Source organism: Hippocampus guttulatus, chromosome 22 (genome assembly GCF_054856545.1).
Source record: "Hippocampus guttulatus isolate MCC_2025c chromosome 22, RoL_Hgut_1.0, whole genome shotgun sequence".
NCBI classification, from domain to species: Eukaryota; Metazoa; Chordata; class Actinopteri; order Syngnathiformes; family Syngnathidae; genus Hippocampus; species Hippocampus guttulatus.
Window position 1 is genome coordinate 2,150,365 of NC_141282.1, and position 23,666 is coordinate 2,174,030.

At 43.8% G+C, this 23,666-nt stretch overlaps 1 protein-coding gene across 4 annotated transcripts in view; it reads right to left on the bottom strand.

The window, feature by feature from the left end:
- Positions 1 to 8,734: 8,734 nt before the first annotated feature.
- The window catches only part of ano2b (anoctamin 2b), a 28,179-nt gene continuing 13,247 nt past the window's right edge, over positions 8,735 to 23,666 (bottom strand). For 2 of the 4 annotated variants that reach the window (XM_086103343.1, XM_086103342.1), the window contains 17 exons: positions 23,540 to 23,587; positions 23,307 to 23,371; positions 22,215 to 22,349; positions 21,961 to 22,121; positions 21,731 to 21,813; positions 21,571 to 21,654; positions 18,366 to 18,440; positions 18,050 to 18,251; positions 17,298 to 17,409; positions 17,173 to 17,230; positions 16,945 to 17,045; positions 16,697 to 16,839; positions 15,723 to 15,875; positions 14,573 to 14,625; positions 13,293 to 13,471; positions 11,324 to 11,429; positions 8,735 to 10,590 (listed from right to left, as the gene is read on the bottom strand). In XM_086103343.1, the coding sequence (XP_085959469.1) occupies positions 10,207 to 10,590; positions 11,324 to 11,429; positions 13,293 to 13,471; positions 14,573 to 14,625; positions 15,723 to 15,875; positions 16,697 to 16,839; positions 16,945 to 17,045; positions 17,173 to 17,230; positions 17,298 to 17,409; positions 18,050 to 18,251; positions 18,366 to 18,440; positions 21,571 to 21,654; positions 21,731 to 21,813; positions 21,961 to 22,121; positions 22,215 to 22,349; positions 23,307 to 23,371; positions 23,540 to 23,587 (2,142 nt within the window). In that variant the 3' untranslated portion in view covers positions 8,735 to 10,206. Of the gene's footprint in view, positions 10,591 to 11,323; positions 11,430 to 13,292; positions 13,472 to 14,572; positions 14,626 to 15,722; positions 15,876 to 16,696; positions 16,840 to 16,944; positions 17,046 to 17,172; positions 17,231 to 17,297; positions 17,410 to 18,049; positions 18,252 to 18,365; positions 18,441 to 20,599; positions 20,611 to 21,316; positions 21,382 to 21,562; positions 21,655 to 21,730; positions 21,814 to 21,960; positions 22,122 to 22,214; positions 22,350 to 23,306; positions 23,372 to 23,539; positions 23,588 to 23,666 lie in introns of all 4 variants that reach the window. The other 2 variants (XM_086103345.1, XM_086103344.1) reach the window with 2 other exon arrangements.

A 23,666-nucleotide genomic window follows, 5' to 3' on the forward strand; every position in this document is an offset into this window, starting at 1 on the left:
TCTGCCGTTCCATTTTATTGCACCGCGGAGCAACTTTTTGGGACGCCGCGGCTATACTTTGTCAGAAGCCACCAAGCATGCCTCTTTCAAGCATGGCGTTAAACCGTGCGGCTCGATTACAAGCGAGGCTGGGGAGGCCCAACCGCCCGTCCGTCAACTTCCATCCCCATTTCGAGGCGCGACCGAACATGCTTTCGCAAATTGGGTGTTCTCCTAACCTATTCAAATAAACCCGCACGTAGCCAAATAAACCCTTGCAACCAGATGAAGTGGGGGGGAGGGGGGGGGGGGGTCGGTGTGACTTACATCCTTGCGGGCTCGACAAGCAGGAAATGATGACACGAGTCTTTCGACGAAGGAGAGCTGCAATCTGGCAGACGGGAGTGCGAAAAGGTCCGACTAAGGTTTTGGCTTTCGAGTGTTGGAAGGAGTTTGTGTATCTTGGACAAGAGCAGCATGTGTGGTTCACAAAGTCTTCCCCCTGCCGAGTTGGATCTAGTTTTTGAGAAATTCACATTTTTTGGGTGTTTAAAAATATACAAATTCTGACATTGTAATTCTCTTGACACAACAACTTGGATGAGGCGGTAGCTGTCTTTTTGCGGATGTGAATATGCAAATCAACGTCAACCCACAGGCCGTTTGAGCACGACTGGGCTTGTTTTTATTTGAGAGCATTACAATATCTTTGGCACTTGGACGGGAAAAACAAATGGTGGCCAGTGCGAGCACAACCTTATAAAGTAGTGTCTTGATGTTGTTTTTAAGTACCGTATTTTCCGCACTAAAAGGCGCTTCGGAGTATAAGGCGTACCTTCAATGAATGGCCTATTTTAAAGCCGTTTTCATATAACGGGTGTGCCGCGTTACAAGGTTCATCGAATAGAAGCTACAATAGTGGCTGCGGTTGCGTTATGTATCCACTAGATGGAGCTGCGCTAGAGGGAATACTGTACAATACAGCTTTAGTTAGACAGCGCATTCACAACAGCCGCAGCTGTAACAAAGCGCTTTACAGAACATTTGAAATAATAGGTCCAAGAATTCAGAATATTGATCCATATATAAGGCGCATCGGATTATAAGGCACACTGAGAAAATTCAATGCTTTTAGGTGGGCCTTATCGTGTGGAAAATACGGAATTTGGTGATGATTAGAACATTTTCTTGTTTGACGTATTTTTATTGACACTTAAGTATTTTGTCACATGTAGCCAAATAAGATGGAGGGGTTGGGGGTGGGGGGGGGGGCAGAAGAAAAATCAAAACTGAATGCAGGTAAAAGACTGCTGGAAAGCCACATCCAACTTTTCGTGTCCATGTCTTAAAATGTCTCTCCGTGAATTCCCTTGTCCGATCCCCGTTGTTGGAAGACTTTCCCTGTGCGTGAGAACACGGTCGAACCCGCATCGGCTCTCCTCTCGCATACTTGAGACTTTTGGCGGATTACGACGCGCCATTCAGACATTCCACATATCAGCTTTGAAGGAGCCTCAGAATACCATCTTTTTAAACTCCTTCGCCGTTTCAGAATCAAAGTCCTAATATGGTCAAACCACCAGTGTCTTTTTTTTAGCCAAAAATAGGCAGTTTCACATCACGGTTGGGATGTATGCTGGCCTGCAAGTCAAATGTTAAGGGGGTAGGGGGTGGGGGGGTTGGAGAGTTCAGGCCAAGGATACAATTGGAATGACACCGACAGTTTTTCCCGAAAAGTAAAGTGTGCGGGTGCCGCGGGATTTAGGTCTCAAAGGTCTTGAACGGCGACCATTGTAAAAGGCTCGCTAGTTTAAGGGGTCAGGGGGGGTGGGCGTGGGGAGTTGTCGGGGGTGCACTTACTATTGACGTGGGCCGCAGTGGAGTGAAGCTGGCCCACGTTTTAATGAGGTGACAATGGAAGGCCTGTGCGGTCGGCGGAGGGCGAGACCGTCCTGGTGCGTGCAAAAAAATACAGGGGGTGGGGGGGGGGGCAGAAAAGAGAAGGTGCTGTTCCGCAAAGATGGCTTGCAGATGTGAGCGCGTCGTGAACATCTGGAGCCGGACGCGACCACCCACTGGGTCTCTCAACGTATGTGGGAGACGCAGAACAACAACCAAAAAAACAAAACAAAAAACAATTGTGCAAAATTGCAGCTGCTAAGACGGGATGCCAATTTGAAGTTGTTGAAGAGCAGGACAACAAAGCCGGATGTGTGGCGAGCCGAGTTAGAACGGCGCGATCGGCGTGACGAGATGGTCACGGTGAATTTGGAAGGAGAGCTGCGAGCGGTTTTCAAAATAAAATCAAACCTCTTCCGCAGTGCATGAAAAATCCGAGTACAGTTTTGTTTTTTCATTTCTTTACTTCGGCAACTGACACCTAACCCTGCAAATGTGCAATTCCCCATAGGAGGAAGAGAAAAAAAAAACATGCCCATTTGATTCAACAAACGATTTCAAATGACAAGGATATTTCCAAAACGGCCGCTACCTTTTGGAGCAGAGCGACGACTTGATGTTTTTGTTGCGTCTACGAGCGCTGGCCTCGGGGAATACCGTGACGGTCTGTTTGTGTTTTTAACGAGGGTCTTCACGTCGTATTTTATGTTGATGAGAGTTTTCATTCGCTGGTGACATTTCATTTGTATGAGTCAACCATTTTTTTTTTATTTTTTTAAAAGAGCACAAGGGTGTACGCCGGCCCCTGTAATCACAGCACAACTGTTCCCATAACTCTGTGACATCATATTATTTTAGTCCGTGCCGAAGTGGAGTCATAACCCGAGCCTCGCTTGAAATAATGCCTTATCGGAGTTTCTCACAACTCGGGCAACCCCAGTTTTGGACATGTTTACCCTTTCGACGAAACAAAACGCAAATTCTGTCTTTCAAGAGTAATGATTTGGTTCCTCACGAGGTTTTCTTTAATAGGATGTCCGCCGTTGCCAGCTGGAAATGTCCGTCTTGTTTATAACTTGATGAGTCATGGGGAGAATATAGTACAGTGGTAGCTGTACTTATGAAATGAATTGGCTCTGGAAGAAATTTCTGAACAAGAACATTTTGTAGGTAGGGACGCGTTTTCCATGTAAATGCCCTAATTCGTTCCAAGCCCCCCCAAAATTCTGACAAATGTTTTCTAAAGCATAAAAATGCATCAAAATATGGAACAAATACATGTTACAATTCGATTATTGCGCAATAAATGAGTCGTGTATAATGTAAAACAAAACAATGAATAAAGAATAAAAATGATGGTGATTTAACTCTCTCAGACGTGGTTCTTTAGCCTGGCGTTTTGTAAAGAACGGATCCAAGGACGTTTGCATTTTGAATTTTTGAACGGCTAAAACAATATAAAGTCAAGCGGGCAGGACGCCGACGATGACAGAGAGCGATTTGCTGACCTCAAGCAGCCTCGGCTAAGGAGATGTTTTGAAGCAGCCAATGAGAGTCTACTGAACTTTATATTGCGTTATTTATTTATTACGCTGTCAAAAAATGTCAAGTGGCTCACTTATTATCCGCTGTCAACTAAAATAAAATGCAAAGACGCTTTTATAGAGAAAGGAAAAAAAAGGATGGTCTTTTTTTTTTTTTTTTTTTTTTAGCTTCGAGCTAAACCGACGTTGCTCTTGATTTCGAGTCTCTGCAGAGTTGGATGAACGCCTTTTCCCCAAGGCGAGCCAATGCCAGTATCGCGGCGATCACCGCGTTTGCGACACGACGGGTATCTGTGGGAAAACAGCCAGGTAATAATTGGCGAAAAAGCGAACGGCCCGACGGGAAGCGGCAAAAACATCCTTTCGGGGAGTGTCGGAGGACCGCGTCGAATGGCGGCGCCTAACGGCCGAGCTTTCGTTTGTTTCTCAGGGCTGAAGCAGATGTCATCCAAGCACACGTCCAACACATAAAACAGGTTGCGACATGAGGCCAAGCGGCAGTGCAGCAAAGCCAACTGTTGCCAGAAGAATATTCAGCATTTGTTTACCGTAATTTCCGCACTACAAGGAGCTTCGGAGTATACGGCGCACCTTCAATGAACGGCCTATTTTAAAACGGTTTTCAGAGATATGGCGCACCGCATTATAAGGCGCATAAAATAGAAGCTACAATCAAGGCTGCGGTTGAGTTATGCATCCACTAGAGGGAGCTATTCTAAAGGGAATACAATACAATGCAGCTTTATTTATTTCAAGCTTTCACAACCGCTGCAGCTGTAACAGAGCGCTTTGCATAATATTTAAAATAATACGTCCAAAAATCTGAATATCGATCCATATATAAGGCGCATCGGATTATAAGGCCCACTGAGAAAATGGAATTCTTTTGGGTGCCTTATAGTGCGGAAAATACGGGAAACATTTATCGTCTGGACCAGTTGTTATTGGCATTTTTTGAAGTTGAAAAAAATAAAAATCTAATAAAATCCTTCCATCCATATTCGATCACGCTTTTGTTGTTCGGGCGGGATCGCAGGTGAGCTACGCAGGTGTGGTGCACACATATAAGCCGGGAACACTTACAAGTTTGGCATTTAGGAAGTCATGTGGTGTGTTCCGAGCAAAAATGGGAGTCAAACACGACAGATGGACATCCTCATGCGCATGGAATGCGCGCACACACACCAAACAGCTGTGGGTGCCTTGGGTAGCGGCCACATTCCTCAAAAGTGTGTGTGAGGTCAACAAGAGACATGGGCTGTCAACGTGCGCACACCATTCACAAAGTCAATCGCGGCTCGCACGCCTCGGTGTGGAACGCACTTTTGGCTCCAACCCCAAAGCGCATACAGTGGACCCTTAAATGCTCCGAGAAAGCCAATCGCAAAACTGGATCTCTACTTTGTCGTCCGCAGTGCTTATTTAACCTCATTTGACAGGTCAGCTGTAAAACGACACAGTAGAGGTTGGCTGTCATACAACCATGACATTGTGAAGTCAGTTGAAATGAATCAGCGGATGAGCAAACGATTTTACAGTGGTAGCTCTACTTACGAAATCAATTGGTTCTGGAAGAAATTGAATTCGAAAATTTTCTAAGTCGAGACGCGTTTTCCATGTAAATGCCCTAATCCGTTTCCAGCCCCACCAAAATTCAGACATAAATATTTTCTAAAGCATAAAACTGCATCAAAATATGGAACAAATACATGTTAGAATTAGATTATTGCACAATAAATGAAAGTTGTGCATACTGTAAAAAACAAAGAATAAAGAATTGAAATCATGGTCATTTAACTTTGAACTGCGTCCTCATCATTTTTTGCCCTCTTAAGTTCAAGTTCTCTCTCAGAAGCGGTTTTTGCCTGGTGTTGATGTTTGCTTTTGTCGGCTTTTAACAATCCTTCAAAAATGTCATTGTCGTTTTCAAGTCAAGGCCAATCAGGAAACAGTGTCTCGACTGTGAAAGCGTGCGGGTGTGTAATTGGGGGGCCATGCCCGTCTCACTGCTTGCACTCGACGCTTCAACAAGCCTTTCTCTTGAAACCGACCGACATTGAACATTGTTTACACAAAAACCTTTCCTCCACTTATCGCAGCAGCCCGCCGACTTGCTCATTAAAAACAGCATGAGAAGCGAATCGACGACAGGAGGTTAGGCCCCGAGCGTTTTGTAGATATCGGACTGAAAAATCCCTCATTTTCCACGTGTGAAAGTCACACAAACAGACACACACAGTAGGACGCTGGATCTGATGGGAGTTATGGATCCAATTTGAGGTCAGGGTTTGACTGTAGCTACACGTACACAATTGCACTCAAAAGGGGAGCCAGGAACTCGACAGTTGCATAAGTCTGATGCGGTATTCGTGACTTTTATTGACTGGTTGCTTTGGTCTTTCTTACAAATTAGTCTTAAAATGTCTCCAGACACACACGCACACACACACACAACAAAGTCAGCGTGACCAAAACTGGGTGGATGCTACCAAGAGGGAGCCTTTTATATGGGGGGCACACAAATAATAATAATAACAATAAATAACTCATTCACTCCCAAAGACATTTTTAAACGTCTTTTCAGACTTGGTCCAGAATTGGCTGGTACTGAATGAGATGATAACATTCATCCATTTTGCAATTCGGAGAGAATTTGGAATGTTTCGTTGACCCACCACGCATGTTTTTAGAATGTGGGAGGAAACCGGAGTACCCGAAGAAAAGCCACACAGACACAGGGGAGAACATGCAAACTCCACACAGGAAGGCCGGAATCGAACCCGGCGCCTCTGTGCTGTGAGGCCGACACGCTAACCAGTTGACCACCGGGCCGCCAAATAATAATGTACAATAAAGGCAGTTGGACAATGTGACTTGTCCGCCAAGTAGCAAAGAACAGCATACAAAATCGTGTAATTCTAAGATGACGTTATTACATCCCCCCAAAAAATGTGCAAGGAGTTTGGGTTTGTGAAAAAAAAAAAATCACAATTGCAAGACGTAGAGACATTAAGTATCATTAGTGGTATCGGTGAGTGCTCACATCTTGTACCCGATCTGAAAAAAATATGTGGTATGATCTGCCAAACAAATACACAAAAACAAAAATACTGAAATGCATCTGTTCCTACTTCCATGTAGAACTCGAAGAACAATGGAACAAGTAGCAGCACAATAACAAACAAACCAAAAAAAATCCTGAAACTTACACAACAGTGCGACATTTAGGGCAAGCTTCCGCACGTAAAATAACTTCAAAGGTCTTCTTTTTTTTTTTCCCCCTGTCACATCATTCAACTCTTAGCAATCACTTGGCTTCCACATCACTCGCAGGAGTTCTTTTGCTTACATTGAAGCAGCACTTCCTCTTGGTATTCACCTCTCCTGCCAATTATTTTCCATTTGTAGAAGGTAATTGTAACATGACCTCCAACAAGCGGATTACCACAGTCAGCCATTGTCTAAACCTGACCGAGCTCGCCGCTATTTCGAATTTTAAACAACGCATTGTGTGGCTTTGTAGAATGGTATGGAAGACTCGCACGTTATCTTTCCCCCTTGAGTGACAACTGAAAGAGTTTGAGTAGCGCTTACCTGAGTCATCTGTTTGCAGTCGGTTCAGCTTGGACTTGTCATCACTGCTGCATATTATTTTAAAAAAAAAGTCGAGTCCACCTACAATGATAAGGTAGTTGTAATAAGTTGTAAGTGATGGAAAATAGTAAAAAAAAATTGAAAAAAGGCCTATGGCCGTTTTCCTTCTAAATTGATGTTACAGAATCCAGTTTTAAACTGTAGTCGTTTGCAGACACATACGTACAGCACATTTGACAAGAAAGTTGTATTCAATTCAATTACCGTACTGTGCACCAACCGGAAATGGAAATGGGTGGGAGCGGAAGTAGAAGCAAAAGTTGTCAAAAAATATTACAATAATTACAGTATTTAACTGGTTTGACGCGGCAACACTTCTGTACAGTATGATTATTAATGTGAATGACATTTATATAGTCGCATTTTCCACATTTGTGTTCGTATCAAAGGGCTTCCAAAATGGAGACTGTTCAGACGTACTTGACTGCTAACACGGAAGGTACGATTAGTAAATAGTATTTAGTAAATACTAAAGTACTCATCGTACTTAATTAACGTAAATACTATCATGTTCAACTGTTCAACTGTTGCAATATTACAATAAATCAATTCATAAATATTTTTTTTCACGTACCTGCTCATGAAAAGTGAGCAAATCTTGAATGACGGCGTCACAGCGAAACGACGTGACGCACACGTGTAACCAATCAACCGCGTCAATCAGTAAAACAGGAAAATATGTCAATGATGCGTTCATGGAAAACGCGACTAGTTCTAACACTTATATGATCGCCGGAATTTAGCATATTCACGCAAATTTAAGGTTTCACTATACGGCATGTCATATTTATTCGACTTTTACATGCTTTTAATGCAATAATAAGTGGCTGAATCGAGTTGCAAAAACTAGAATTTGCTTTCAAATATTGGGTAGTCAAATTTACAGAGGTAAAATGCTACATACACGTACAAACGGGCAAACCTGGTTTACCTCAGCCAGAATGAAAAAATGCCGGTAAATGTTTTCTTGCAAAAGTATGTTCAAAATAAAAACATTCATGTCGTGATTTATCACATTAATCTACGCATTCCGTCTGATTGGCGTTTGGATTATTTTTTGTTTATTTTTATCCCAATATGCAACGAAAGCCGTTTTTACTGAGGCTAAATACAGCACTGCAAAACAACACAAAAGTTGTGTAAACTCATTTCCAGATAACAAATGACGATAAAATTTTTAAAATATAAAAATGTGCCTTTCTACGTGTTCAACAAAAAAATTTATTCAAATGACCGGTTAAAGAGCCAATTGCTCCTTGCACTATACGCCAACCAAAAGAAAAACGACAAGACAAATTGTTTTGGACTTGCTAACTAAAATCAGTCCCATAAATGACAATAATTAGTAATATTTAAGTTAAATTACTGTTTTAAAAATAGTTGTTTTTTTTAAACAGTGCACATTCTTAGAAAGTGACTCCTTACCTTTTGAGGATCAAACTGGTATTGCAAAAGTCGTCATTGTGCCTTAAAATGTTTGTCATGCTGAGTGGCTCGTTCTGTATTTTGTAAATGATTATCCATCCATCCATTTTCAGAACCGCTTGTAAACAAAATAAAATAAAATAAACAGGACCTTACCTTTTGTTGTTTTTGTTAAGCAGTTGAAACCCCAATTCACAATGTGTCGGAAAGGTTTGCAAAGCCACAGGAACATATTTTGTATCCTTCTTTCAATTTTTATTGTCTCCATTTGAATCATCCTCCATTTAATATCCTTTTCGGACTTCACGTTTATGAAAGGCAGAAGAGAAATAGAAAAATAAAACAAAACATGAGACAAAAAGCAGACAATTGACATAACTGTGTTCAAATTATTTTGTAAGACATCCAACACTTTTGTATTCACGTATGTCACTACATAGTCTTAAGCGTGTACCACGGTCACAATTTGCTTGTCCTACGTCATTCTAAAATACCTAAAACCAAGTTAACAGTCTGTTGCTGGCTAGCAAGTGAGCACACATATGCTGTGTCGTGCAATGGCAAAACAAGAGCATGTACAAGGCATCCGAAAAACACAAATGACAATTTGCAGCACGTCGGGACAGCAGCAATAACTTCAAATTGTCATAAACAAAAAGTGAATCGATTCATTATCTCCAAAGTACGCAAACAGTTGAATCGAATACACAGACGACGAAAGTTTCTGTGGATCCACGATTGGATTCAGTCCGACTGTGCTCAGTTTCAGTGCTGCAACAAAACCCCGACATAAAATTGCTCATCTAAAACAGGAAATGATAAACATGTCACATCATATATCACGTTTGCAAATTGGCGTGGATCTCATAGTGTCAAACATGGAGGGTTGTAAGTGTCCTGTAAAAAACAAACAAAACGGAAAAAAAACAATTGCTGGCAACGAAGGAAAAAAAAATTGCTTGATACGCTCAATGTAAACAGAGAATGTCATGGAAACAATTTGCACTTCCAGGAAGCTCATCAGTGCTTTCACTAACAATAGAAGAATTCTATAGAATCTGGTGATCATCTGTTGCTACGATTTCTAAACAAAATATATACAAAGAGCATAATTCAGCAACACGAAGCAGAAATATTTCAAAAGGTGCACCGAGACATGACGTCCATCCATTCATGTATCAATCATTGACACAGAAAAAAAACAAAAAAACAAAAACAAAAAACAGCATAGGATTACATTACAGTAGGAGTCCATTTATCGTCTCTGAAGATACAATCGACATTTTGGGCTTATTTTGACGATTTCTGAAAGCAAAAAAAAAAAAAAGTAGAATTATATTTTTATTTATGTAACCACGATCTATGCATCCAGCTTTCTGATTAAATGTTAATTTCTCAGATTTTTTGTTGTTGTTATAATCTACAATATCTTACAATGCTCTTCAGCCTAATGCAGTATTATTGCTTGTTTACGCAATGAAGCTACAAGCTAAAAATAATAAGTTAAAAAAAAAAATCACACTCGATCGGGTGAACAAAACATGAGCAAAAACAACAACAACAACAACAAAAAAAACCGCATGAAGTGAAGCCGCTTCTTTTTCACGCCAGGACATCAAAATGGCAGTGAGAGGAAGGGATCGCCCAAACACGATATTCTCTTCGCGATGCCAACGCAACCCTCGAAGATGTGTCGTGTCACATGTCACACAGCCGTGTGTTTGGAATTTTCATTTCTAGGCGACGGGGGGACCTTCCTCGTGTACAAGCTGAAACTGGCCGCCCTGCACCTCGCCCTGGGCCCCCCTCCTCCGTCGTCGTCTGCGGCCGTCGCCTGGGTCGCACACTGCGGCAGGGTGCTGTAGCGGCCCGGGAGGGGGAACCTTTGAGCCGAGTGGAGCACGTGGCTGCCCAGAGGGACGGGGACGTCCTTGGCAAAGAGGCTCTGGATGAGCTGGAATTTGTCCTTCTCCTCTCGTAGGAAGAGATCCACCAGCAGCTTCTTTTCACGCTTCAGATGCTCCACGATGGTTTTGGGAATGTCCGGGATCACCCAGGCTACTACGAGGCTCAGGAACATCACCAGGTTCTACGGCAAAAAATTGGATACGGGACACTTGTAAATAACAATTTGGTCTATTAAAAAAAAAACCAAAAAAAAACACGTTTATTTCAGCGATTCTTTTGCAGACCACTAGAGGGAGCCCCCATTGAGAATCACTGCCTTCGGGCCAATAGACTCCGTGGGTGTCGCATTTGGGCCACATGAGCTCCCAAGTCACGCCTCTGTCATGTTTCCGATCACGAGTACACTGTGACGCAACAAATTCGGAATGACTCACAACACGTGTACTCCATTTTATGGAGTGCACCTGAATGCGGGTCGTGAAATTCCGAGCATTATTGCGGTCGCAGACTCTCAGGAAGGGTGATATAACAAAGCGCTCAGAAGTGGCTTCGTGTAATTGTCTGCGAATCACTTATGAGTCAAACATCGCAGCTTGACTTCATTTTCATTTTGGCAGAGTCACGCCAGGTCCCCCCCCCATGTTTGTTTGACTCGAGGGAAAAAATCTGATTGAAAACAACCTGGACATTGAGAAACGCATTAATTTGAAGAACGAACCCGTTTTGTGCAAAATGTCCACCAAAGCCTCGTGGTCATAACGCATTTCCAGCTGGCTCCATCGGGGGCTAACTAATGATTCTTTCTTTTGTTTTGAGCTGCTGTTCCTTCCCTTTTTAATGGTTTGAAAATGTGCAAAATACCAATTGATCAACATCACCATCAGCTCATAAAAAAAAAAAAAAAGTGCTCATACCTGAAAGAGGATGACGAAAGCCAGTCGCGCTGCAAGGACACACCAGTACTGTTTGGAGAAGTGGTACGCATCGGGGGACCAGGGGGGTTCCCTGTAGTCCTTATACCTGGGGTGGGGGGTGTATTTCATTAAAGCGTCCACCCCCCTCACCTTCAAGGGTCATGCATCTTTATTCGGATTTCTTTCCGCTATCCGCTTTGTAGTAACCACTCTATAGCAAACACATGATGTTCAACTTTCCATTTCGTGTTACCGTATTTTCCGCGCGATAAGGCGCTTGGGAGTATAAGGCGCACCTTCAACGAAAGGCCTATTTTAAAATCGTTTTCATAGATAGGGCACACCGCATTATAAGCCGCATAGAATCGAAGCTACAATAGTGACTGCGGTTGCGGTATGCATCCACTAGAGGGAGCTACGCTAAAGGGAATACAATACAATACAGCTTGATTTCTATCGAGCTTTGACAACCGTTGCTGCTGTAAAAATACGTTGAAGAAGTCTGAATTTGGATCCATATATAAAACGCATCGGATTATAAGGCGCACTTGAAAAAAATTGACTACTTTTTGGTGCGCCTTATAGTGCGGAAAATACGGTATATGGCCAACTATGTAAACTATACCACAGCCTTAAGATTATAGATGAGGCAAAAATAATTTGTGACAATAAAATGACCCCCCCGCCCCGAAAAAAACACTATAACTCTGATCACTATTGACTGTACTTTACAGTAAACGCAATGTCACATTGAAGCTGATTGATGAAACGAGTCCCTGGTTTCGAACATTCACACACTCCTCTATGAATAGAACCCACTAAAGCCAGACTAGGATGCTATATAGAAATAATAAATATGCGTGTACGCTCCTCTTCATTCTCCTTCTACAGTCATGTGTAAGGAATGCTTTTTTTCCCTTCCTAATCTGAATTATTTATCCCGTCACTCTCATGCCAGCATCTTCATATGTTGCCGCACATATCATTGTTGACATTGTGAAGCGAGCCGAGCTGGAGGGTGAGCTTCGTATGTCTCCATGTTTGGCGATAAGGGCGCAGGTTTTGCAGCAACGGGAGCATCAATATTATTTCAGAAGACACCTCAGAGATTACGATAAATGCACTGAGAGATGGTGTGCCTCATGGGACATGATGTAACATCGGCAGTCAAAGCAAGGGTCAACCTATCGCCGTCCTGAAAATACACAGATAATCCACATTCCCTCCGAATGGTACAATTTCGTTTGGTTTACCAGAACAGTGCCTACACGCGGAAAATGCGTTTTTCTTTTGGAGATTTCATTACTTTAGAGTGCATCGTTGTCAGTCGTGAGTACACGCATGAAAGCGAAAGAGCAAGAGGGAGGGGAAAAAAAAGGCTGTCCGACATGACTGGCGGGACACTTTAGAGTGCCTCGTTGTTGCAAACGCAATATTTGTAGGAAGGAAAATGAATTTCGATCAGCGTCTGACACCCTTTCATCTTGAGTGGAACCCCAAGTTACTTCCTTCCTCCCATCATCCACTGTGCGCCCGGGCAGACAGGACAAAGCAATGAAGTGTCTCGGGCATTTGACATCGAGGGGCAAAAGGGTTGAACGGTTTGCCTTGAGCCTTGAGGCGTCACCAGCAACACGTCTGGACACACTCGGACCCTTATGGGAGGCCCCAATAGCCAATTTCACGGCTGCGAGTAGTCGAGGTGTACGTCATGCTCGAGACAGGCACCGGCACAAAGACTGGCATTCTTTTATGGTCACTACGGGGTATCTGACGTAAGCGGAGGTCAGACTCCACTGTCTGTTCGGCGCTTGTATCCGGGGCCCTTTTCAGTCTGGGGCGATGGAGATCGCTATTATGAAATAGTGATGCATGAAATGCACATTGTGACGTTGTTTCATGATCAGACAAGAGTCTTTTGAGGGGGGGCTTGTAAGGTGGGTGAAAGTGGGGTGTTTTTTTTTTTTACCTACAGACGGTGACATCGCCGTGGTCGGAATTCTGCGGCGCCGTGCCGGGTTTGAAGTTGGAGACGTTGAAGTAGGAGAGCGTGTGGTCGATGAAGCCGTGCATAGTCCCCGACTGGCTGTACATGTACTGGTAGACGAGGCGAGGGATGAAGTCCGACGTGAAGGATATTACAAAGGCCTCCGGGGCAGAAGGGGAGTAAAGAGGGTGAGGGATTAGCATTTGCAGTTAGTCACATTTCAAGTCTGTTCACAGAGCAATTTCAGAGATTGTTTTGATTAGACACGGATATGGCCTGACGAAATGATGATCCTTCCCTCACTTCAACACAGTTCCGTGGCGCCAAGGTGTCACAAGATGGACATTTTTTTTCTTTTTTTTAAAAATTTCATTCAGTTTTTCCAGCAAATAATGGACGGTGGCTTCCAAAAAAGAAAATTGAGAATCCGCAGAGGGACATTTTAAGACGTTTTGGAACATTCTTGTTTGGTCCAATTATTGTTGGGAAACACTCTTCTAAAAGTAGGACAAAGGATAATATTCTTTCAGCTTTTAATTGTTTGGCGGCCAGTTTGACGAGCTTTTTTTTTTCTTTTCTGGCACCATGTGATCTTGGAAGACATGTTGGAAACAAAGATAACCGATTTCAGGGAGGCCAATTCTCATCAGCACTCGTGACGGGGGGAATTCACATCTTAATCGATCAGGTGGCAGCTGCCTCAAAGCTCGAGGGGGCTTGTAAATTTAAAATGCAAATGACTTTTCAAGGCATGACCAGCGCATAACTCTTTTCTCCGATATTAAACTGTAACTAGAAGCACTCGGGTGTGCGGGAATGTTGCCACCGTGTTCCAAAAATCCTCTCAGGGAAGATTAAGTTGCGGTTCCCAGGGTTGGGCAACTCCGGTCCTTTTTGCATGATTAGCATGACCAGCTCATCAATAACCTCTGCAGAAGCATGATCCCAGTCCCGATCATTTGAATCGGGTGTGTAGGAAGAGGGAACGCAAAATAGCGGACCTCGAGTACCGGAGATCCTAACCCATGATCGCTAACGCCACAGAAATCTGCCATGATTGAAAGTAAACATGCCAGCTTTGTGTTTCTTCCTTTTTTCTTCTTCTTTTATCATCCAATTAAATTGAATGGAACAGTCTGGATCATATCTACACAATAAATAAAAATAGGCAGAAATATGATGAACCTGTATCGTGTTGTCATGGTAATGGCAAAGATGCTCTACAATAAAATTGACATCGTTTAGGAATTGCCTTTACTTACATTTATTATGACGGAGAATTTGCCCATGCCACTCAGTATATTGTACCATATGCCTGTGGAAAAAAGGTAATAAATCAATGATGGGAATTATGCATAAAGTGAACAAACAAAACTGTGCAGACCTTATTTAATGTAGCAGATTGATTCTAACACGAGTCATACTTAGAGAACCAAGTCATTTCTTAGGTGGCACACGTATCAAAGTTTGAGAACTGCTTTTTTCACAAGCTCATTGTTTTAGGTGCCGTGGAGGATTTATTGATTTCCAATTAATATATGAACCATATTTTCCGCACGATAAGGCACTTCGGAGTACAAGGCGCACCTTCAATGAATGGCCTATTTTAAAAACTGCTTTCATATATAGGGCGCATAGAATAGAAGCTACAATAGTGGCTGCGGTTGCGCTATGCTTCCGCTAGATGGTGCTACGCTAAAGGGAATACAATACAATACAGCTTTATTTCTCTAGAGCCTTCACAACCGCTGCAGCTGTCACAAAGCGCTTTACGGAACGTTTAAAATATCACGTCCAAGAAATCTGAATATTGATCCATATATCAGGCGCATCGGATTATAAGGCGCACTGAGAAAATTGAATGCTTTTAGGTGCGCATTGTAGTCCGGAAAATACGGTACTTGCTGGGTCTGAACCCATTTAGCCTGTTTGGCTTCATGAATAAGAGGAGAGGGCCATACCAGAACATGCTACCCTCCCACTGACTTTCAGACAAGCAGAGAGCCCTTGAAAAGCCTCCGGATGAAGTGTAGCTTGAACTCCGGTCACGCAGGAATCAAAGTAGATTTGCAGTGACTACAAGAAGGAGCTGCGGGGATTTGTGAAATCTGCTCCCTCTCTGCCCTGCCGACACCCCCTGTCCCCCGCCCACTCCCCCCTCAAGTCACAGCAGACCTTGCAAGAATTTGAATCGGTCACATTTTTTTTTTTCCTGAGGATTCCAATTTGAATTTTTTTTCGATTTTTCACTCATTCACATTGGAGAAAAGGATACATGCCCACTCCATCTGTATGATGGTCATCATGCATTTATTTCCACAACGAAACAACAGATTAGCAGCTATTTTCTAAGCAATACTTTGAATTTGACCCCCCCCCCCAAAAAAATAAAAATCTATAGACCGGTTTTACCGATGTCTTTGGCGCGGGCAGCGACCGGCCGGCGGAGCTCCGTAACAAACTTCTTGGCATCCAGCCGGATCTCGATCACGTTGTTCAGCAGTGCGAAAAGAGGAGCAAGAGGGAAGGAGGCCACAAACAGCGAGACAAAGCCAAACTGGATAACTGTGCGGGGGGGGGGGGGGGGGGGGGGAAGACAGAGCGAACCCCGCCGTTAGAATTTTCGACCTGCTTTCGACCCGCGACTTTTTATGATTTCTCGTAACACGTCTTTTATGACTGGCACAGATGCCTTTTAAGGTTAAACACGCCGAAAGCGCCGCTGCAGCTAAAACGGGACTTTTCATGGGACTACCGCATACAAAGGTGATATTTCAAAAACGGTGGCATCAGAACTCACTATTTGAATTGAATGAATCGCAAACATTACTTTCATGTCATGGTGAATTGGAATTCATGCAATTTCCTTTCCTAGAAAGGCAATTTGAGCTGCAAGAGCACAAATATGTAAGCTCAGCAAAAACAGGAAAATGTAACAACAATGCAACAAAACAAAAAATACAAATTAAAAAATGGGGGTGTTTTTTTTGTTTTTTTTTTGGAAGGACGACGTATAGATGACATTGAGAGAGACGAGCCGAGCTGGTCTGTGCGGTGGAATTTAAGCAGTGTGAGAACGGGGATTTCCACCCAGACGGAGAGCGGCGGCTTTTCGGGACTCCACGCGACGAGACAAAGAGACGTAACAGAGGAGACGATAGGCGAGGCGAGCGCCAGAGGGGGCGAGCTTATCGCCTCACTAGTCCACCTGACCCGATGTTGCTGAGTGCCACGGCAGAGACTTTTCACGACTAAACTTCAGCTGTTCAAGTCAAATAAAAGCCTGTCCCATTGCAATTAGTCCAAACCAATCAGTACGAAGGCCACAAGAGTTTGCGTTTAACGCATCGGTTTTGCGCGGATGTGCGTCTTTATCGCAGGCTCACTCATTTCCATGTATTCGGGCGTGAGGCCCTCGAAGGGAGCGAGAGCGTAGTCCAGGTTCCACTGCTGCGGAGGCCTCTCCTCTTCCTCCTCCTTCTCGGCGCCTCCTTTATCCTTCAGCGTCCGCACCAGCTTCTTCAACTTCCTGTCGGGGTGGACAACTGTACATTACACCACCCACTAGTAGCCCCCGCATGGCCGGCGATGTAAGAAAGTAATCGCTTGTTTGCGTAAACTCCTGGACACTTACGGGATTCCGATCTCAAAGATGTTGTTTTGGATGAGCTGCTTCCCGAGCATGATGATGCTGAGCTGAATGCACAACTCAATGAGGCAGCCTCCTGGTGCACACTGAAGGAAAACACACACACACACACACACACACACACACACACACACAAACACACACACACTTTTTTGACCATGCATTCTTGATCGCGTGATGCTCCGCAGATTGACATAAAAGATTCACGCTCACCTCTTCCATTCGATAATCGTTAAAGACATACACGTAACTTCCCGGTCGACCTGCAAACCTGAAGTGCACTGAGCGTTAATTTCAATTACGGGCTGATGCAATATTGCAGAAATGCCACAACATACCGTCCCTTGAAGAACGCCACGTAAAAAATGGGCGCGTATGCATTCATGAACTTGAGTAAAAAGGCTTTGAGGATGAGACGCTCCTCAAAGTTGGTCTCCGTTTTAGGAATTTCTGGAAAACAGTAAATTAAGTTCGGGGTAGACAATCTACCAGTACTATGTATAAAAAAGGTAAAATCCTTTCACTCATATATTCATTAATTGAATTTGCAGAGAGGATGGCAGAATTCATTTTTCTGTCAATGATAGCAGGTCGTCCAGGCCCTGCTGAGCAAAGCAGACCTAAACCACGATTCCCGCTCCATCATACTTGCTCTTGTTCTTTGGCAAACTTCAAATCTGAAGAAATGGGTTCCTTTGTGGTGTCCTCGCATGCATCTACTCTTATTTAATCTTTTACTGATCATACATTTGTCATCAGAGGTGTTCGCTGGTGCCAGAGATTTCGCCGAAACGCTAGTTGACAGGCCAACCACTCCTAGGGAGAGTAGCAACGCTTGCTGAACTTCTTCTGTTAATTGACAGTATATTTTACCACAGGCTTATGAACATCAAGGAACATTTTTGTGACTATTTTCAGCTTGATGCTAATTAATAATGCAGAATTGTTGGCCTTGGGTCACATTGGGCAATGCTTTTTGAGAAAGCAAACTGACGAAAAACGCGTTACTTGTGTTGTGACGAAGAGGAAAATCAGCCGGAACGGTTCGACCGATTCATGCAGAAATCTTGATAATCCAGCGAAGACATACCAAGCTCCGTCAGCCACAGCGCCACAGCGCCGTAGATCTCATCCAGGATGAGAATAACCACCAAGTTGATGATGACCGCCGTAGCCGTCACCGTCACGCGCACGTTGGACTTTGTCTCCGGGTCGGGGCTCATGGCCATCAGCGCCGACACTGTGATGCGGTAGATGATGACGCCGAAAACGGCCGAGAAGGTCAGACCAAACTATGGGCAAAGAGAGAAATGCCTCCTCAGTTATGCATGGAGTTCACATACGAACTAACGCGTTGCATGTTGAACATGTATGACAAGTTTCAAATAAGGTATGATGGTACTCACCATAAAAAGAATGGAGGAAACATTGATGCAATACCCAGGAAGGCGGTCTTTCCAGGTTAACTTCTCTATCGCGACCTAACAGAAATGATAATAGTTGTAAGGCTACCCCAAAAAGCCAAAGACAAAATCTGCTTGCGTCACATGTCTATAGATGACGAACTGTCGCATTCCCATCTTATATTCACATTAGGGCTCGACACTATGTGCTCGAAATCCACATTCTCAGTGTGGACAAGCTCAGGCAGAGGCACAATGGAATTCCACACATTCACGATTGTGGAAGAGAGAAGTCACATTTGAAGACTTTTGTTAGTGGGGCGTCGGCGCCATCTAGTGGACAAGCGAGCTCAATGCAGTTTTTGGGGGTGGGCACAAGCTTCCCCACGTTCACAATAAAGCAGCGATAAAAGGGCCAATTTACGTTATTCGTCATTCATTCGAATACAACACAAAAGGCAATTTTAGGGTCAGTTCATTAAAAAAAAAAAAAAAAGAACAAGAAAAAACCTCCAATTATTTTCTTCCCGATCCAACTGCACATTTCTTTGCCCCCGCGTAATATATCAAACGTGCGTGGATGTGTGAGGAGAGAGATGTGTGTCACCATAGTGACGGTCACTAATCTTACCTCTGGCTCCCTGCCCAGCATGCATCACTCCCACTCAGCCGCCCTCCCTCTGTTTCTCACCATCCCTCGACTATGCCTTTTTTTTTTTTTTACTTGAATTTCCCTCTATCTTCTTCAAAATCTTCTTTTTTTTTTATGTAGTCAGACAAGTCTTGTTTATTAGATTTTGCACTAAAAAGCCAGATGTTGATCACCCATATATGATTTGGATTGGACCAAATTAGATGCGCACTTGCTTCATGTGACAGAATTCTGCTCATAATATGAACAGCCTGCCCTATAAAATGAGAGGCTCTTTCTTTATACAAGGTTTCCCATTGTTTATTTTTCATTTAATCTCTCAAAAAGATTCGATTTTTGTTTTTTTCCAATTGGGTTAGGCACGTTATAGCTCACATTCACGGTGGAAAAATCCTGCGCCGTGTTGGCTTTTAAATAGGGGTGTGTAGACTTTTTATAGCCACTGTAAATTAACTGACCCTAATGACATTTCTGAGTCTGCATCCATCCATCCATGCATTTTCTGATCCGCTTATCCTCACAAAGGTCGCGGGGGCGTGCTGGAACATATCCCAGCTGTCTTCGGGTAATAGGCGGGGGGACACCCTGAACCGGTTGCCAGCCAATCGCAGGGCACACAGAGACAAATAACCAACCGCGCTCACAATCACAGCTCGGGACAATTTGGAGTGTTCAATCAGCCTGCCACGCATGTTTTTGGAATGTGGGAGGAAGCCGGAGTACCCGGAGAAAACCCACGCAGGCCCGGGGAGAACATGCAAACTCCACACAGGGAGGCCGCAGCTGGAATTGAACCCGGTACCTCTGCACTGTGAGGTCGACGCACTAACCAATGCACCACCGAGTCTGTATATACCGATATAATATTCTAACTTTTACCAGAGTATTTTGTGTCTGTACCTCTTAATTAATTAAAGGGCGTGAATAATTTTGCCAGCTCAGAAACGGACACGTTGACATGCTATCTGCTCTTGGCTTGCGAAGTGCGTGCTGATATTTTCGACTGACTTCCTCTCTTCACAATTGTTGATTCATGTCATCCTCACCGGCTTAAGTGTGTAAAAGCGTGGTTTCACGTAGGTTGAGCGGAACGGCGACGAAGGAGCCTCGCATTAAAACTAAGGCGACGGAAACTTTTGGCGTCGCATCTGAATGTTGACAAACGGAACGTAAAAGGGCAAGAATCGTTCCCCCCCCTAGAGAGTGCTGGCCAGTTGGAACGACATCCGAAACAACCCCCCGGATGAAAAGTGACACAACTGGGTCACGTTATATAAAGCAGCCGCTCTATTTGCTTTTATTAGTGCGCAGACCTTGAAGACGCTTGTTTGGTTCAGCATTGAGCCAGTCAAGCAAGTCAACAGGAGGGATGACACAGAGACAAACAGACAACCATTCACACTCGCGCGCGCGGCGCCGGCCCACGCGGAAGCAAAATTAGCTTTGGGAGCCTTCTATTTCTGCCAATAACGTTGATCAGTGATCATTCTTACGCGTACGGCGACAAGCGCGGCATGCAGAATCAATGCAGTGGACTTGAGTTTGCATTGAATGTTTAAAAATTTGTTGGTTTTAAATATTTTGCTGGAATTCCTTCTTACTTTTAAAATTTCCAATGGAATCGTTACTTCAGCACAGTTAGACCAGTGCTGCTAATGTCTAAAAATACTTTTAACTCATTCACTCCCAAAGACGTTTTTAAACGTCTTTTCAGACTTGGTCCAGAATTGGCTGGTACTGAATGAGTTAAGGACTATAACCTCTGCCTTATTTTTGACGAACACGTTTGTGTACTATACTGCTGTATTTTAATGTAGGTCATTGTGGTGGTAGACATGGATTTTTTATTTATTTTTTTGTAAGTGCTAATTGCCTGTGAAAAGTAACAAAAATAAAGCAATAATATCTGTTGCATTTTAAGATTATTTTATTTGTATTTTATTTTATTAACCCTTTCAGGGACAGCGGTTACTACGGTGGACAGCTGATCATGTGATCAGGTTACAGGGTGCATGAGAGAATTAAAAGTCCAATGCTGTGGTTTACGGTTAACATATTAAATTAGATATTTTTTTGAAGTGGAAGTCGGTTTATGCCGCGCACCAGCACACAGACACCCACACACAAGGACAACTTGGCAGTTTATAAGTACGGGTAAGAGATGCAAACTCCTGACGTAAATACCTGAAAAGCGCAGCAGCCGGAGGATGGAACAGCCAGAGAAGAACGGATAGGCCACAGCGTGCAGGAGAGGAAACGGGAAGGAAAAGGAGGAGGAAGAGGAAGGAGGGGCGTGGGTTACCGGCAATGGCCGAAAGGAGGTTTCTCCTCCATCTGTCCTTCCCTGTCACTGTCCCATCCCCCCTGCTTCACGGACTAAAGGACAGAGGGACAACGTGTTGGGCGGCGCATGACCATTTAAATGAATTTGTGGGTCTGCATTGTCGCTGTGACAGGAGGGCGTCCAGTGTATGTGGGCCATCCGGGGAGAGACTGACCCAATTCACAGACAATCTAGATCATTCGCTAAATATTACAAAGATAACACTTTCCTACCTGATTCTTTTTCTTCTTCTTGTTTTTCTGCTTCCGCTGCCTCTTCTGGAGAAGGATGGTTTCGTATTTTGGTCTCGGGTGTTCCTACAGGGAAATATTTATCGTGTCATCTTGTGGGCATATTTGGGTGTGTGTGTGTGTGTGTGCGATGTCTACCTACCTCGTCATCCTCGATGCCGGTCAAATCCCAACTGAAGCTTAAACTGATCTGGCGACGCTTCCAGTGCTCCAGGAACAACACGGCTACGTCCAAACAAATAGGTGTTGGAATAAGACGTTTTCATTGCATAATCTATCTCCTCTCCGCTGCTTTCATGAATTCAAATGTTCACTTGACTTTTCGGCAACATGAGATCCGCTGCGAGCTTTTTATTCTCTTTCTGCCCTCACCCCACAGAGACATGAAGATGGCGAAGAAGACGGTGGCGGGGTTGTCGAACAGGTGCGAGGCTCTGGCCGTGCCGCAGGCCGTGCTCAGCTGCCAGAAGTCGCAGGCTCCGTCGCACAGAGGACACATGGTGAAATTGAGGCGCTCGTCGCACATCTCGAGGCTTCGCAAAAGCAAGGAGGGGGGGCGGGGGGTTACGAGAAGACTGATATTTGGACTAAATACCAAAATTGGCCAATTTATCCGATGTGTTCACCTGGGTATGTTTGTGTCCACTGTTGCTACTCCGTAGCCAAACACGATGATTCCCACGATGGAGGCTGGCACGAGCAGCTGGGTGTAAACGCCGAGCCAGGCAAAATACAGGCCGATCTTCTCTCCAAAGTACTTCCTGTAAGGTGAGAAAGTGAAGTTAAGGCCACTGCAAACTACTGCACTTGATTTTATATGTCAAGTGAAGTCAATAAATAAATAGGACGACAGGGTGGACGACTGGTTAGCACGTCCGCCTCACAGTGCAGAGGTGTGGGGTTCGATTCCGGCTCTGGCCTTCCTGTGTGGAGTTTGTTCTACTCCCCCGGGGCTTGCGTGGGTTGTCTCCGGGTACTCCGGTTTCCTCCCACATTCCGAAAATATGCGTAGCGGGTTAATGAAACACTCTAAATGGTGTGAGTGTGAGCGCGGATGGTTGTTCGTCTATGTGTGCCCGGCGATTGGCTGGCAACCGGTTCAGGGTGTCCCCCGCCTACTGCCCCAAAGACAGCTGGCATAGGCTCCAGCACGCCCGCGACCGGATAACCGGATGAGAGGATGGATGGACGGATAAATAAATAAATACATACATAAATAATATACAGCGGCTTAGATTATTTATCCCCTGCATAGAACAAGTACAATACTGCAGCTTACTTTGACCGCCTCCATGTATACGTGTACCAGAAGGAGTAGCACAATGTCCACTTGTTGCAAAAAAAAAACTGGCAAAAATGATGGCCTTCTTTATATTCTATTTATGAATTGCAATATTATAGACTCCTAGTTTTCTGAATCAAAAATAAGCGGAGGGGCGGCATGGAACGGATTCAGAGCATCTTCATTCATTTCAATGGGAAAACATGATTTGAAATACAAATGGACCAAATTAAGCTTAACCTATTTTAAGGTAAAATTATATCAGAAAATTGCATTTTTTTTAGAGTTAGAAATAACATTAATAGTATAATAAGTATGACAATCACTTTTGAGTGAATTACTGAATTGGAATTCAATAGCTAACAGTTTCTGAAAATGTTTTTGAACCAGAGGAAACATACAAAAGTTAACGCGAAGCGATGTCAACGGACATTACCTGACCAAATCAATGGGTTGGTATTTGTAGAAGGCCGAGTATCTGGCCCACTCTTCATGGAGAACCTATCAAGACAGACACGAAGGTGGTGTCAATGTTAACTCTCATCCAAACAATTGAGTAAATGCTCAGAGACACTTGGACAGAGAGGTCTTTTTTTTTTTTTTGCGAGGAAGTATTAAGAAAACACAAAGCGGAGGACGAAAATTGTACGATATGTGAAAGACAGTTACCCGTCGGTCATTCCTCTCCTCGGGATGTCCAGTGGCATCGTAATCTCCCTGAGGGAGACAGAACACAAAAATCAGTCGATATCCAGTATTTGGTTCTGTTTTCATTCTCGTAATGCTGAAGGAGAGC